The sequence below is a fragment of the Vipera berus genome (genome assembly GCF_964194415.1).
Source record: "Vipera berus genome assembly, chromosome: Z".
NCBI classification, from domain to species: Eukaryota; Metazoa; Chordata; class Lepidosauria; order Squamata; family Viperidae; genus Vipera; species Vipera berus.
In genome coordinates this window covers 85,046,421-85,064,160 of record NC_138205.1, presented here as the reverse complement: position 1 = coordinate 85,064,160, position 17,740 = coordinate 85,046,421, and the positions used below count along the sequence as shown (strand labels likewise).

Sequence of the window (17,740 nt, the reverse complement as noted above, 5' to 3'; positions counted from 1 at the left end):
TATCCTTATATGAAATTATATTGCCCAAGTCAAATAGATTTGGATAAACAATCGCTTCGAGAGTGGATAGCCAGACTGGTACTTTAGTATAATTGTGAGTTCTAATGGGGCAAGAATGGGAGCCACCCTGTCACACATTACTTGGGTCTTGAATTGCCAACCTTCCATTTGACAAATAATGCTTGCCTAATCTGATGTTTTTGAAAGTGTGAAAATAATCCTTGTTTCTCAGTCCATAAAAAGGCGTGCCAACCAAATTGTAAATCATGACCTTCTAAAGTCAGTAATCTTCTATTTTTCAAAATTATCCATTCTCTAATCCAATTTAACGCTGTGGCATGGTAATATAACTCCCAGTCTGGCAATCCAAAACCCCCGTTTTCCTTTGTATCCTGCAAGTATTTCATTTTAATTCTTGTTTTTTTCCCTTGCGAAACAAAATTTAATGACAGTTTGTTCAGATTTCGGAAAATTTTTGAGTCAAGTTGTATTGGAATATTTTGGAACAAGAACAAGATTTTGGGCAGGACATTCATATTGATAACAGCAATTCTCCCCAATAATGAAAGGTTCAGGTTTCACCATCTTTCCAAATCACCTTTTATTTGTTTCACTATTTTATCATAGTTATCTTCTTTAAGTGAAGTGCATCTAGCCGTGATATTGATTCCTAAGTATTTTATTTTTTTGACTATTTCTATGTCCATAATTCCAGCCAATTTTTCTTTTTCTTTATTAGTCATATTTTTAACAATCATCTTAGTCTTATGTCTATTTATTCTCAATCCAGCAACTTCACCATATTTAATTAATTCTTCCAGTAATTTTGGTCCCGTGTGGTATGGATCCTCTATGATAAAGACCAGATCATCCGCAAATGCTTGAAGTTTAAAAGTTTCCTTTTTAATAACTAATCCTTTTATCTGTGGATCATTTCTAATTATTCTCATTAGGACTTCTAGTGTCAATATGAATAGCAGTGGAGATAAGGGGCAACCCTGCCGTGTTCCCTTTTGTATTTGAAATTTCCTAGATGTTTCCCCATTAATAATTACTTTTGCTTCCTGGTTAGTATAGATTGCCATAATTATGTTTATAAATTTTTCACCCATAGCCATAAAATTAAGTTGTTGATATAAAAATGACCATTTTACATTATCAAAAGCTTTCTGGGCATCTAGAAATAGTAACGCCATCTGTTGTCCGCTGTGTAGTTCGTAATATTCTAACGTATCCAGCATTACTCTAATATTATGTTTAGTTTGCCTCTTAGCAAGGAAACCATTCTGGTCTACATGTATGAAGTCATTCAGGAATCTTTTAAGTCGTTCAGCTATGATTGTTGTGAATATCTTATAATCCGAATTGAGTAGCGATATAGGTCTATAATTTTGAATTAATGTATGGTCAGTATTATCTTTCGGGATAAGAACTATATTTGCCTCAGACCAAGATTTAGGTGTTCTTGCATCTTCTAATACCGCATTGAACACCTCCAGTAGGGGTTGTGCTAAAATATTTTGTTGTTCCTTATAAATTTCTATCGGGAGACCGTCAGGACCCGATGCTTTATTGTTTTTTTGTTCATTAATGGCCATTATCACCTCGGACAACCTAATTTCTTCGTTCAACATATTTCTGATTTCCTCTGTAACCTTAGGTAATTTAGCTTTTTGGAAACAATCCTCCACTTTCTCCACGTTTACCTGACTATCATCTTTGTATAATTGCTCATAAAATTCCTGGGCTATAGTTTTTTTCTCCTCTTCCTGATAGTGTATTCTCCCTTTGTCATCACATAATTTACTAATCCAACTTTTCTCCTTTTGTTTTTTCAATTTATATGCAAGCCATCGGCCCGGTTTGTTTGCATTTTCAAAAAAATTCTGTTTTATGCCTCTCATCTGTTGTGCTAGTTTCTCTTTATCTAGAATATTAAGTTTATGTTTAATTAAATCCATTGATTGTCTGACATTCTTTTTTTGTGGTTCTTGTTGGAGTATTGTTTCTAACCTTTTATTTATTTATTTTAATTCCATTTATATCCTGCCCTTCAGGGTGGCTTACAAGCTTAGCAGTTTATATTCCCCTTCTAACCTTTTTCGTTGTTGTTTTTTCCCCTTGTTCTTATTTATCATATATGCCATTGATACCCCTCTCATTATCGCCTTGGCTGTGTCCCAATTATTTTGTACAGAGGTGTCTTCAGCTTTATTTTCCTTGAAGAAGAGATCTAATTCTCTCTCCATCCTTGACTTGAAATCATCTTCTTTTAAGATTGATCTTTGTAAGGTCCATCTAGGTATTTTTTTTAACCTTTCCAGCTAAATTTCATGGGGTTATGGTCTGCCCAGGTACCTGTCTCAATGCACACCTCTTCAACTTCGGAGTTAATTTCTTTTGTCATCCATACCATATCAATTCTAGACCATGAATTATGTCGATTAGAGTAATATGTATATTGTCTTGCCTTATGGTTTCTTTCCCTCCATGCATCCTGAATGTTTAAGTCTCTAGCCAAATTAAAAAAGGATCTCGGTAATGTTCTTCTTTTCCTTTTCCTAATCATCTTGCCCATATAGTCCAGATTAATATCTAAAATAGCATTAAAGTCTCCTAGCAAACAGATCTCATCATGATCTATGCTACATATCTTATTATGTAGTATTTTAAAGAACTGTTCTTGATTTCGATTCGGGGCATATATCTCTACCATCATCACCTTCCTATAGTTTATTTCAACCTCAACTATCAATATTCTACCCTCTTTGTCATTATAGATTTGTTTGGCTGCCAATTTCTGATTCACATATAGTGCCACCCCTCTCTTTTTCTTTTGTCGGTCTAATGAAACGAATAGATTCCCTAGTTTAGGTTGGGCTAGCAAATGTTTTTGTTGTTCCTTTATATGGACTTCCTGGACTGCAACGATATCTAGTTGTTGGCTAATGAGCTTATTAAAAAATTTCCGCCTTTTCATTGGCGAGTTTAATCCGTTGATATTTAAAGACAAAATTCTACACTCTTCTCCCTTTATTTTACTTATTTCTAGTTTTTGTAGATCTCGTAGTTCGGGGCACTCTCGCATCTTTGTCTCTAGCTCCATGTGACTCTGTGGACTCTCCAGGTTTATTCCTTCTATCCTCTACTCCTAAAGCTTTCCCTTCCATAGCTATCCGTCTTGTGTCTCTTTCTCTTACCTCCCTTCCGTCTTGATCTTCTACTTCTACTTCATCCTGGTTGTTAAAGTGGAGTTTATAGAAATCTTCTGCCTTCTCTATCGAATCCAATCTGTACCTTCTATCCTGCCATGTAACTAAAATACCTTCTGGAGTTAGCCATCTAAAGTTCACATTGTCACTGATCAATTTCGATGTTAAAAATTGATAGCCACGTCTCAAATCCCTCATCCTTCTAGGTATCTGTTTAAGAATAGTTATTTGTTGTCCTCGAAATTCTAATGGCTCCTCTCTTGATCTATGTAGAAGTTCATCCCGGATTGATTTTTTAACCAGTCTTACATGTACTTCTTTAGGGAGGTTGTGTCTCCTCGCATAATTAGTTTGAACCCTGTATGTTTCATCAATTTCCGCCAACATTTCCTCCTTCCCTAAACCAAGTGCCTTTGCCATTAATTCTGCCATCATATCCAGCAGATCTTCCCCTCTTTTTTCTTGAACATTTTGGAAACGTAAGTAGTGAGCAGCCTTTTCCGCTTCCAGGAAAATAACTGTTGTCTCTAACTCCTTATTTGCCTGAAGTAGTGTTTCATTTAAATCCTCTACTCTCTTCTCCTTTTTTTCCATTCTAGCTTCCATATTTTGTAACCTTTGTTCATTTTCAATTAATTGTTGTTGAATCCCTTCAAATTTATCATCTATCGCTTGAATTTTCCCCTTAAGTTAACCAGTGTCACTTCTTATTTGACCTATTTCTTTCTTCATCTCCTCATGATTTTTGGTCATTGCCTCATGCATATTTTGTAAGAGAGCATGTAAATCTTTAAAAGAATTTGAATTTGATCTTTCCCTTTGCAACATGTCCTCTATGGACTTCTGACTAGAAGGGCTTGAAGACATCCCTTGCCCCTGTGTTGTCGCCTTCTTACCTGTGCTAGTCTTAGTTAGATTCGGAATGCTTGTCATATTTAACCAGATTGCTTAATCACAAACGCGCTTTACAAATATTTAGTTCCTTTAACCTTATATAAACCTTTAACTATATAACAAAGGGTTATATATAACAATTACAGCCAGATATTTATTACCAACTAAACAGATTATATAATAAAATTATATAATATATTTATCTAGATATGTTCAAAATCACGTTCCTATTTCATTTCCGGCTCCGAGATTAGCACCTTTTATGTCTTTCTCTGCCACCAAAGACCAGTAGATGTCTCACTATCCAGACTTCAGTTCCTAAATTGCTATGTCACTTACTCCATCTTAAGTCCGTTAACCACCCGTGGCAAGTAGAGCAAAGTTTAAAAAGTTCAAAATTTACCAAGACAGTCCAAACAGTTCACTTTCCATGCCTGGTTTTTCAAAGGTTCAGTCTCCGAGACTCCAAAGGTTATCTTTGCCCTGTTGCTTTTCTGTCGTTTTGTCTCTTTTCATGGCTAGTTTACAGTTTACAGCAGTTTCTACAGCTAGTTTACAGTCTAATAACTTCCTGGCTTCCTCTTCTTGTCACTCTCGCCTAATGCCTTCTCTCAGCGCTTCTCTCACCGCTCGTTCCCTCTCCGTAAGGCACCCACTTCAAGCCAGTGCCTCTTTCCCAAGCGCTTCCTAATATTTCCAGATAAAAATATTTGGATATACTTTCTGTCAGCTCCGTTCTACCGTTGTACCGCTAATTCAGTGCTAGCTCTGTCCCTCTGTCAGGTCTTCTTGTCAGCCATTACTGGCCTCCTTCTCCCCAGTTTGCTCGCATCAGGTTTTGTCCGGATCTCCGACACAAGCCACCGCACATGTAGGTTCTCCGGGACACCTGCAACTTTGGCTGTCCCTACAGGAGCTCCTAGGGCTCCGAAAAGCCCTCGCAAACACTGGGTGAGAGGTTGTGTGTGACAGAGAAATCCGTTCACACAGCCGCCCGCTCTGACAGCTGGCTCCGCCCCCCCCCCCCAATGTAATAGCTTTTCATGTGCCACAGCATACAGTCATGCCAGCCATGTGACTACAGAAGCATTTTTGGACAAAATCAGCTCCCTTGGCTAGGAAACGGAGATAAGCACCCCCTTCTAGAGTCAGGCATGTTTGGACAGGGTAAACCTTTACCTTTAAATCTATCAGATGCAATAATTGTATCTAATTTCTTATTACTGCATTTTTACTGTATATACTGTGGAATAAGAGAGCATACTATTTTCTTGTCTACTATAAATGTTTTCTGGGTCAGAGCTTAAAGTAGACAAATCTACTTTCATACAGAATGAAAAAGAAAAAAAAAACATTCACATACTCTCCATTCCAATCTTTCTCTCAGCCTTGTTATTAGGAATTAGCTTACGAAAGAATAAAGTACTTCACTCACCCAAAATATAGTCAAGAGAAATATGCGGTGAGGGAAATTACAGGCTAAAAGATTTGGCACGTGTAGGGTCCCTTCCTGCCATACATGGTATATTATTTTTCTGATAAAAATGAAGCCTTAAGCAGTAAAGGTAGTCCTCGATTTATGACCATAATTGGCACCGGAATTTCCATCATTAAACAAGTGATGAATGTTAAATGAGTCATGCCTGATTTTCCAAACTTTTTATGATAGTTATGAAACAAAACACTGCAGTTGTTAAGTGAATTATGTGGCCATTAAGAAAATCTGACTTCCCCCATTGACTTTAGTTGTTGGAAATGTGCCGGGAAGATTCCAAATAGTAATTGTATGATCCCAGGACACTGCTACTATTGTAAATACATACTGGTTGCCAAGCACACTAATTTGGATCACATGACTGTGAGGCTGCTGCCACAATTATAAGTGTGAGGACCATATATAAGCCACTTTTCTTCAGTGCCGCTGTAATTGTTGCTAAACAAATGGTTGTAAGTCAAGGACTATCTATATATGCTTTAGGGATTTATGTTTTCCTTTTTCTTATCATTTCCAGCATTAGCATGTAACATGAATAATAAATATCTGTTGTATTTTAACTGGAAAAATCTGAAAGGCTAGACATCTATTAATAAGGAGGTTTGGTTGAAGAGCAGTCAGATTGAAAAGTTTTTCACAGGGCATATCCCTATTTATAATGTTATTTGAATCTTCTCAAAAGAAATTAAGATTAAAAGCTCAAATCTTACAAATCCCCTACAAGAATTAATATTCCAAAAAGTATATAATTATATAGAAAAAAGATAAGATTTAGATATAATGAGTAATCGTGAATAGCTGAAGTCATAAAGCTTCCAATCTTCTTATGATTAAGTCAGGGATCAAATGTAAGGGTTCTTTGAAATCAATTTCATCTATAAGAATTTATTTCATACAATTATTCATTTTTGAAAAATATAACATACATCAAGGATAAACATACTGTATACTATAACAGTAAAGATACATATCAAATGTATCTTTATTACGGAGAATGTGTGATGCAATTCAGATGATTAAAGGCCTGGAGAGTATGGTCAGTCTAGAGAAAAGAAGGACTAGGGATGACATGATACAGTATTCTAGTAATTGAGGGGCTGCCACAAAGAAAAGGGGGTCAACTTATTCTCCAAAGCACCTGAAGGCCAGACAAGAAACAATGGATTGAAACTAATCAAGGAGAGAAGCAACCTGGAATTAAGGAGAAACTTCCTCAGAGTCAAGACAATTAACCAGTGGAATAGCTTTTGCCTTCAGAAGTTGTAGGTGCTTCATCACTGGAGATTTTTAAGAAAAGACTGGACAGCCACCTATCTGAAATGGTACAGGGTCTTCTGCTTGACCATGGGTTGGACTAGAAGACCTCCAAGGTCCCTTCCAGCTCTATTCTGATTGATTGAGTCACTTAATGTTCATCTTTCCTTTTTACAATACAGATCATGCTTTTTCAAACATAAAAATCCTTTAAATTTGATACTTATTCAGTTTATTTATGCCATTTTTAAAAAGACTGGAAATATGTAAATATTGCTTTCATATTTCACATTGTAGATCAGTTTATTTATAATTTAACACGCTTACAAGCATGTGCAAAAACCTCTCTGAAGACAGCCCATGAGGAAAGCTTTGCGACATATAACATCTCCCAGCTTCCCCTAAAGCAGATAGAAGACCATGCTATCAAATGTGCATTAGTTAAATTTGAAGCTTTTTACATCCCATTAATTTGATTATGGATGATTATTTAGCTAAATCCCTAATTTTTAAATCAAGTTCTTTTGTTTTTGGCTTGAGATTGTCTCATTTGTCTTTCCAAATTTATTCTGAAACTGCAGGATCATTATTATGTTTTCATTTATGATCCATGTGTGCGATCTTATTACCTATTCAGATAATATAGTGAAGTTTTTGTCATCACTAATAGCTTCCAATTAACAATGTCAACAATTCAAAAATATTCTTAAAGGAACTTACCAAATGCTGACTCTTTAAGGGGACTTGAACTAGAACTGCTAGATTGATCTGAGATATCCAATTCTTCATCTAATTCTGAGAAGACATCTTTGTAGAAACAAAAGCAGAAATTAACCCTTCTCTGCAATTCTGATCAGGAATACTAAACATTTCTTGTTTAACCTCACCTTTTTCTGTGTTTTCTAAAACACAGTTATCATCTGACAGGGTCTCATCTTTCTCTTCATCTTTTCCAGAAAACTGATGGAAGTTTTCAGATAGAATGTCAGTATTTTCAGAAAATTCACTTTTTAAACTAGCTGTTCCACTACTACTGCTACTGAGACTTGACTTTTCATAATGTTCCTGCAAAATAATACAAACAATTCTTTAAGAATATAAATAATTTGGTCTGACAGCACAAGACTATGAAATTCACACTAAGTGGCATCCAAATTCCACAAATATTCCTTAGATATTTCAGTTGTTAGAAATTATGGTAATCAAGCTTCTTTCTACCAGCTGGGAAAGACACTCTCATGAATAAATTTTCAAAGAAACAAATTGTAATAAGGATTATTATATAAAAACTATCAAACCATTATGAAAGAAATGGGTCAGCTCTATGTCAAACTCAAGGCCAGTTTATAGTAAATCAAGGTTCAAATTTTGCCTCTCTTTGTCCTACTTGTTTGTGGCAATGGCAATGGCCTTCCTTCCACTCTTTGGAGTAGGATGTATAGTTTCTATTTCTCATTTTTAAACACATTTCAAGCAGTGTTGGAAATACTATATGACTTACATCATATGTTCAGGAGGTGATGACTAGTTTTTTTTATTATAGTTGTGATGCTACCTGCCTTGAAAGAGGTGGTGATATCCTATCTCCTGAAGAAACCATCATTTATTTGATAATTTTTATCTACAGTATTCTCCAATCTTCTCTTTAAAAAAAAGTTGAGAAAATGATACTGATTGAATTCCATTCAATCCTAAAGGAAGCAGCTTTTCTAAATCCATTTCACTTGGAGCTGAAACCTATTATAGTTTGGCTGCTCCAATGTGGGATATTACAGTGCTTGTTCCATTGTATTAGTATCTATAGGAAATAATTAGAAGAGGTCATTCATTGCTTTGGAGTGAACTATCATCAGTATGTTGATGACAATCAGCTGTACATCTCCACCCCACACATGGCTGAAGATGCTATGGAACCAGTGGCTGGAGGTTGTTAAGAGCCCATGGGTGAAACAATCTCAGTCTAAACCTCATCAAAACAGAGTTGCTATTGCTCATTAAATACCATAGTTTTCTAGACCAGTAGTTGCTCCTGATATGATTGTACTTCTGTTCTGTACCAGCCTGCTACCGGCCCTGCAGAAAAGGCAGGGACAACCCCTTTTACAAGAAGGCAAGAGGCTGGAATTAAGCCTGCCAAATTTATGGATACAAAAGCAAACAAGACACGAACCATGAAACAGGAGCTATTCAAGCGGTTGCCTTCAGCAAACCAGCCCTCCCACGCATTCCCCTTTTATACAGTTCAGGGCGTGGCTTCTCTCTGCCTCCTTCTGAGGTGCCCCATTGCCTTCCTCTGTTTACTCCTGATTGACTGCCTCCTGCATCGGGCGTCCTTGAACAGGGCCAGCTGTGGGTCATCTTCATCCACGCTGTCAGGCTCACACAGCTGGATCTGCGTCGTGACCAGGTGGGAGGGGCCTGGCTGAGGGCTCTCATCAGCAAGTACCTCCAACCCCCTCAGCAAGCTCTTCAACACCCCCCTCCTCCTCTGAGTCGTCCGACCCAACTGCCGAACCCACAGGCTGACACTGAATCACAACACTATCCTGCACCGCAGGGCCCTTCCCCCGGGTCTGCCAATCTGGATGCAGTTGGGATGGAAATTGTTCATGAAAAGCGGACACCAAAGCAGGGGCATGAATGGCGGTCGTGTCCTCCCAGGTGAAGTCCTCTGGTCCGTAGCCTTTCCATTCAATCAGGTACTGTAAACGACCTTTCAGCCAACGGGAGTCCCTGATGCTGGCGACCTCGTACTCGGGGGTGCTGCCTCCATCACGAGGTCCTGATGGGGGAGGTTCCGCTCGGCAGAGTGGACAGGCCGGTTGCTCGAGGACCAACAGAGACCGATTAAAAACTGGGTGCATGCGCAGGGAATGTGGCAGAGTTAAGCGATAGGCAACCGGATTGATGACAGCCTCGATTGGGAACGGTCCTCAATATCGGTGATCTAACTTTCTCACCAGCCGTGTTGATGGTAGGTTCCTGGTGGACAACCAGACCTGATCTCCCACCGATAGTGGAGGCTTATCCCGCCTTGACCGATCAGCAAACCTTTTGTAATCGGCCTTGGCCTTCTCTAACTGATGTCGCACCTGTTGTGATTCAGGGTCAGCCTGTGGGTTCGGCAGTTGGGTCAGATGAATCAGAGGAGGAGGGGGGTGTTGAAGACCTTGCTGAGGGGGTTGAAGATCTTGCTGATAATAGCCCTCAGGCAGGCCCCTCCCACTTGGTCACCATGGAGACCCAGCTGTGTGAGCCTGACAGTGTGGATGAAGATGACCCACAGCTGGCCCTGTTCAAGGACGCCCGATGCAGGAGGCAGTCAAGTAGGAGTAAACAGAGGAAGGCTGTGGGGCTTCTCGGAAGGAGGCAGAGAGAGGCCACGCCCTGAACTCTTTATAAAGGGAATGTTTGGGGAGGGCTGGTTTGCTGAAAGCAACCGCTCAGATAGTGTTTCAAAGCTCCTGTATCTTGGTACGTGTCTTGTTTGTTTTTTGTAGTAATAAATTTGGCAGATGTCATTCCAGCCTCTTGCCGTTTATAAAGGGGTTGCCTTTTCTGCAGGGCCGGTAGCAGGCTGGTACAGAACAGCACCAATCGATGGATCGCCTGTAACTCTGCCATGAAGTCGTTCGCTGCCGGCACACACTGTGGAGCATGCTACTCCAAAACTGTACCTGGCCCAACCCTCTTTTTTTCTGGAGAGCCTTTAAAGCACTTGTTTCCTTCCAAAAGAGGGACTGCTCATTTTACAGCTCTGCAAGTCAAAGGATTAATTGTAAATCACAACAGTCAGTGAAGAAAGCCTTGCATCTCCCAAAGGTCTATCCTACATTCAAAAAGGAATCCTAGCAACTGAAGTATCATAGTTATAGAATGCTCTTCCAAGACTGACAGTTATTAGAACTGGCTGATTTGTTATGACAGCCAGGTCTAATGTTTGGTTATTTAATTCCAATATTGGAATGATGTTAACGATCTCTTCGATAGTTAACATTATAGTAAGGGGATTGTTCGCTATGATCTGGATTTAGAATCTCAAACTCCTATAAAGTAGCAGTAAAGGAATAATTGGAATTATTGTTAAGATTCTCTCAAATAGAAAAGAAACTGGCACAAATAACTATCACAGCACAAGATGTGATAAGGAGATTTATTGTAGAAAAACTACGCAATAATTACAAAAATTCAATAACTGCTGAATATCATATAGGAGCTTTATTTAATGTGAAATTAAGGTTGAAATTCTAACATCTGTTTTTTCCAGGTATGTTGTACAATAGATTTGAAGTCATTTTTTTCTGATTTAAAGGATAATTTCCAGTTGTTTTGTTGAAGTATACCTGTGACCAAACTGGTATGTTTGAATTTATAAATTAAAAGCCAATAATCTTGAGGCATAAAATTACTTTCATTACTGGGCTATTTTTGTCTCTCTTTTGTTTTCATGAGGCAGTGATTTGCTTTTAATTTGCTAATTATGTTCCCTTATTTTGTTGAATTTTCAAAATTTTAGCCTTACAATATTATAACCAATATTTTCAGGAATGCAAGTTGGGAGCATTAAAAATGTATATGCTACCATCTCAATTCTTTTCAAATGTAAAGACAACATAGCATTTGGATGATGTTACAAATACTATTTTTCTTTTCTAGTTTCAGCAACCAACTATTCACACTACTGTAAGTATATAGCTATTTGCTTGGTAATGTGGTGCTGTACTATATATGCTCATTGACAACTTGGAACAAATAAGGGAGGATGTAATGTAGTCTTGGTAACAAAATAATTATATATTTATCTTACTTGAGATAACACAGCAAGTTGATGGTGACATTTTATTGCATTCCTATTGGCCTCCATGAAATATCTCTGAGTACGCCTTCTTTCACGTTCCAATTTCTTTTCCAAGACAAGCTGGGAATTTGATAATCCATCTAAATACTTCATCACAACATCTGAAATCATTGAACTGATCTCTACTATATCAGGACGGGTCTCTGCATCAGGGGTCAAACATCTGTGGGGGGAAAATAGTTGGTGATGGACACTTTAACTTACAGTTATTTACTGTGCCTAAGTAGAAGCTTATAAAACTATATTATATGAAGAATTTAACTGAAACATATTAATTTTGTTTTATCTCAGAAGTTCTAATGTAGTCCTAAGATATTGTTGCAATACAAATTTCATAATCCCTTCCTACTCATGCACACTAGGACTGATATGAATTTAAGAATATCTACACAACTATACTTTGCTCGCTCTTGCTCAAGTGGATAAAGAAAAACATTTTAGCAATATAACATCTAGGCAGAAAAAACATTATTATATGGCTACTAAAACAATGTGCACACAGTCAGGAGCTAGGTCATGTTTGGGTCTATACATTGTTCTCAGAATGGTATGTAAAACATAGTCAAAAATGTTATAACAAAAGGCAAAGAAGTTTTCAAAGATCGTGGCTCACAAAAGGTTAAAGATTTGCAGTTGAAAACTAAGTTGAGGTTTGTATGCATAAGCATAATCTAGAAATGCATCATTACTTTGATGCTGATAAAAGAATAAGCTCATCCACTTTTCAACCACTATGAGATCACCTAAGATGAAAAGTAATCAATTTATATCTTATTCCACTCTAAATAAATTTCATTAAGATACGTTATGATAGACTTGCTACTAGTAGGTAAAAAGATGCTTTTAGTTGGATTATATGCTCCTAATTAACAACAAGTTGACTTTTTTAGTTTATTTCATACAAAGTTTACCCAGTTGGATTATAAAATTTTTATTTTTATGGGGGATTGGAATGGTGTTTTGGATGTACAGATGGACAAGGCTGGAGCTTTTAAGCGTGGCCCAAGTCATGCTAGACTGTTTAAATCCTTTTTTGAAATGAAGGATGACTTGGAACTGCGAGATATTTGGCGTGAAAGACATTCGCATGAAAAGGATTATACTTTTTTTTTCTGACAGACATCAATTTTTTTTCAGGATCGATTTTATTTTGTTGACAAATGACTTTTTTTTAAGGATTAAGAAGGTGAAGATATGTGTAAGAACTATTTCTGATCATAGCCCAGTTTGGCTAGAGATTTATAAGGACAATAGAGATAGGCGCTCGTGGCACGTAGATGAGAATTTGTTTAGAAACCAGAGAAATGTGGAAGAATGTAAACAGCGGATGAAGGGGTTTTTTTTTTTAAATTAATATGAATAAGGGCACCTCTATGGATATGGTGTGGGATGCTAGCAAGGCCTATTTGAGAGGGGTGTTGATATATATGAACAATAAACATAGATGTGCTGTGGAAGCTAGGAGGGAAGAATTGGGGAATGAAATAAAGGAAAAAGAAAAGGCTTGGATTTTGAATTTAGAGGTTGTGAAGTCTAAGGAGGCTATTAAACTGTTAAGAGGAATGGATTGAGTATATCCAGAACAAATATGGGATTAAGAAGTTTCAGGTAGTATTTGAATAAGTCTTCCTTTCTTTTTTTTTCTGTTTTTTTTATATATATTCTATATTAATAGTGTTTGTAGTTATCCTATGTGAGCTAGAGAGTGATAGATTTTAGAGTCTATGGTTGTTAGCATATGGTTGTTTATGATTCTTTTTTTGTTTTTTATACCTTGTACTTAGCTCTGGGAAGTCGGGGGGGTGGGGAGGGGGGAGGGGTAAGGAGGGAGGGATACGGGAGGGGTAGGGGGGACTGTCAAAGATAAAATGTATGACAAAACTTTTCAATAAAAAAAAAAGAAAAGAAAAGAAAAGCTGAGCAACAACAAAGGTAGTGGAGGTAACAGTATTCCAGCTGAGCTATTCAAAATCTTAAAAGACGATGCAGTAAAAGTGCTACACTCAATTTGCCAGCAAATTTGGAAAACTCAACAGTGGCCACAGGATTGGAAAAGATCAGTTTACATTCCAATTCCAAAGTAAGGCAGTGCCAAAGAATGTTCAAACTATCGCACCATTGCACTCATTTCTCACGCTAGTAAAGTTATGCTTAAAATCCTACAAGCTAGACTCCAGCAGTATCTGGATCGCGAACTACCAGAAGTACAGGCAGGATTTCGAAGAGGCAGAGGAACTAGAGATCAAATTGCCAACATATGCTGGACCGTGGAGAAAGCTAGAGAGTTCCAGAAAAACATCTACTTCTGCTTCATTGACTATGCTAAAGCCTTTGATTGTATGAATCATAACAAACTCTGGCAAGTTCTTAAAAGATGGGCGTACCAGACCATCTTATTCGTCTCTTGAGAAACCTATATGTAGGCCAAGAAGCAACAGTGAGAACTGGACATGGAACCACTGATTGGTTCAAAATTGGGAAAGGAGTCCGGCAAGGCTGTATACTGTCGCCCTGCCTATTTAACTTATATGCAGAGCACATCATGAGAAAGGCAGGGCTAGATGAATCAAAAGTTGGAATTAAGACCTAAGATATGCAGATGATACCACTCTGATGGCAGAAAGTGCCTCTTGTTGCTGGTGAAGAAGGAGAGTGCAAAACTTGGGTTAAAACTTAACATTAAGAAAACCAAGATCATGGCATCCGACCCTCTCAATTCCTGGCAAATAGAGGGGGAAGAAATGGAGGTAGTGACAGATTTTATTTTCCTGGGCTCCAACATCACTGCAGATGGGGACTGTAGCCAAGAAATTAAAAGACACTTGCTCCTCGGGAGGAAAGCCATGGCAAATCTTGACAGCACACTAAAAAGCAGAGACATCACCCTGTCAACAAAAGTGCGTATAGTCAAGGCTATGGTCTTCCCAGTTGCAATGTATGGCAGTGAAAGTTGGACCATAAAAAAGGCTGAGCACCAAAGAACTGAGGCCTTTGAACAGTGGTGCTGGAGAAGACTCCTGCGGGTCCCTTGGAATGCAAGGCGATCAAACTGGTCAGTCCTAGACGAGATCAACCCTGACTGCTCTTTAGAAGGCCAGATCCTGAAGCTAAAACTCAAATACTTTGGCCACCTAATGAGAAGGAAGGACTCACTGGAGAAGAGCCTAATGCTGGGAAAGATTGAGGGCAATAGAAGAAGGGGATGACAGAGAATGAGGTGGCTGGATGGTGTCACTGAAGCAGTAGGCGTGAGCTTAAATGGACTCCAGAAGATGGTAGAGGACAGGAAGGCCTGGAGGAACGTTGTCCATAGGGTCATGATGGGTTGGACACGAATTCGCAGCTAACAACAACAACATTTTTTGAAATGTTGAACAACTATCAGCTTACAAATGTATGACAACATAAAAATTGAGATTATAAAGAATATACTTATTTCTCTAGAGTCAGATATTTTTCATGAATACATGGGTTTTGGATTTCTAACAAATCTTGTCATATGTGTTAACAAGTGAAGATAGTTTCAAAGATCATTCCAGATCATAAACCAATGACTTTAACATATAAGAGAAGAATTAGAATTTATAGATGGTGGCTAATTTTGTTACAGAAAGGAATCAATGATGGAAAACTGAAAAAAGAATATGAAAGATTTTTTTTGAGAATAACCTTAACAAAGAGTCAGATATAAGGACAGTATAAAATGATAGTAAAGCCTTTATAAGAAAGCAATTTACTAAAAAAACAAATTGAAGAAACAAAGCCAAGAGGATACAAAACATTATAATTAAAATTCTGCCCATATTTACAACCCACTCCTTGATTGTGGGTATTTCAGTGTTTTTGTACTTTGTGCATATAGTAGTCTTGATGCAGTTTCCAATATAAAACTAGTATCTCGTAAGTCTTCCTAACTGTTTATCCATACGTCCCAGTTTAAAAAGTTCTAGCTTTATCTGTATGTTAATCTTTAAAATTGTTTGCATCATCATGTGTATTTGTATCCAACTCTTTTTCGCATTTTTGCAAGACCATCATAAATGGTAAAATATCCCTTCATGTTTTTCACATTTTCAACATTGATTAAAAGTACATTTATGCATCTGAGATTATTTTTCTCATACACCAATGGTACATCACTTTGTAAACATAATCTCTTAAATTACCGGTATAAAGCAATATGAATTTCAGCCCATGAATTTCTCTCCCATTGGTCCATCTGTATATTGTAATCAAAATTCTTATCCCATTTTATCCTCCATTTTTTTTACTTGTTCTTATTCCATTTCAAATCTCAATGTAGTTTATACATTTTAGCCATTATATGTTTATCTTTGTACATAATTCAATTCCAAATTCCACATTATGTAGATTAATTCCCCTACTTTTTATCTATAATAAATCATTCTCTTAACTGTGCATATGAAAACTACTGAAAACTAACCCCCCCTGCAATTAATTGTTCTCTTGGCTTTATCTTAAATTCTCCATAATTTTGCTGTATTAATCACTTCCCTTTGCCCATGGCTTTTTTATAAAATGGTTCTATGCTGAAACCAATACAGATACTTTCAGGCACAACCTGAGTTCCACATTCTTAATATGTCACTCTTAACAATGATTTTTAACATTTACATTGATTTTATTTTTGCTGTATTAATCACTTCCCTTTGCCCATGGTTTTTTTTATAAAATGCTTCTATGCTAAAACCAATACAGATACTTTTGGGCACAATCTCAGTTCCAAATTCTTAATATGTAACTCTTAACAATGATTTTAACATCTACATTGATTTTATTTTATTGTGGTATAAAAAGCCATGCCATTTAAACCTTGAGTTGTGTTCTTCTAACATTCTCTTATTTCTCAACAGCACAACTCTTTTATACAAGCCAAACAGCAGGCTACAAAATACAATTTGGAATCAGACAATCCTCCTCTTTCTTTTGCATCTTGAAGAACTGTATATTTAACCCTTGATTTCTTCCATTGCTATATAAATCTAGATATATCTTTTTGCCATTACTTGAAAGATACACATTTGTCAAAATAGGTACTGTTTAATTTAATTTGCTAGCAAGCATTTTTCCTTCCTGGAGATCTCCTTAATTTATCTGTCATATGCATATAGGAGGATATCCTAGCCTTTCTTTCTGCTGAAAAAAAATAGTCTTTTTCAAACAAGAAATTAATTGTCTGTAGGATTTTCATTTTTAGTCTCTAATTAAGGTGTAACTTGCCCAAAAGTTGAAAAAGCATGGCACAATAAAATAAAATCAATTATTTGAAGTTAAGGAAACATCTTTTTCAGGACTCTTATATTTCTGTGGAAATATATAAAATGTATTGAAATCTATCTATTTTATTTATAAATTTGTGCAAAGTTTGATCTCTCTTTGCATCTGAATGCTAGTTTCATGTTTTGCCTTTTTATTTCCATGTATAATTTATGACATTAAATATTCAATTTCAGTCCTTATTTTTTCTTCCAGAGAAGTTCAGACACTATTTTAAATTTAGAATCTACTTATGATTTGTAATAATATCACCTGGAAATCTTTCTGTAGATTCTTGGAGGACCTTTTTCAAAACCAAATCTCTGCATTTTATAGAGATATTTTTATTCCTTTATTATTTCTATAAATAACTCAAGGTAGTGAGCATACTTAATACTTCCTCTTCCTTGTCCTTAAAATTAAATAATTCTAATACTTAAACGGCTTTATTATAGCTTTTTAAAATACAGATTGTTTCTTTTATCTTTTGTGAGATTGGTTCATATCTCGAGTAAAGCTCTCAATCCTATAGACATTATACTTATAAGCTACATAATTATGAGGTGATACTATAGATAAAATTCAAGTTTCTCATTTTTATTATTTAATCATTAGAAAGTTAGTAACCAGTGTTAGCACTCTGGGTCACTGGAGTTAGAAGACAGATGCCAGTGAGGTACTGCTTAGAAGGCAGGTGATGACAGCAGGAGCTACCACTTTGTTTCTTTAAAGCAGGAGATGGAACGAAGG

At 36.8% G+C, this 17,740-nt stretch overlaps 1 protein-coding gene across 1 annotated transcript in view; it reads right to left on the bottom strand.

Moving 5' to 3' along the window:
• The window catches only part of NEK10 (NIMA related kinase 10), a 166,281-nt gene that overhangs the window by 56,759 nt on the left and 91,782 nt on the right, over positions 1 to 17,740 (bottom strand). The window contains exons 27-29 of the mRNA XM_081345079.1: positions 11,663 to 11,876; positions 7,743 to 7,920; positions 7,576 to 7,662 (exon numbers count right to left, since the gene is read on the bottom strand). Of these exons, the coding sequence (XP_081201205.1) occupies positions 7,576 to 7,662; positions 7,743 to 7,920; positions 11,663 to 11,876 (479 nt within the window). The remainder of the gene's footprint in view (positions 1 to 7,575; positions 7,663 to 7,742; positions 7,921 to 11,662; positions 11,877 to 17,740) is intronic.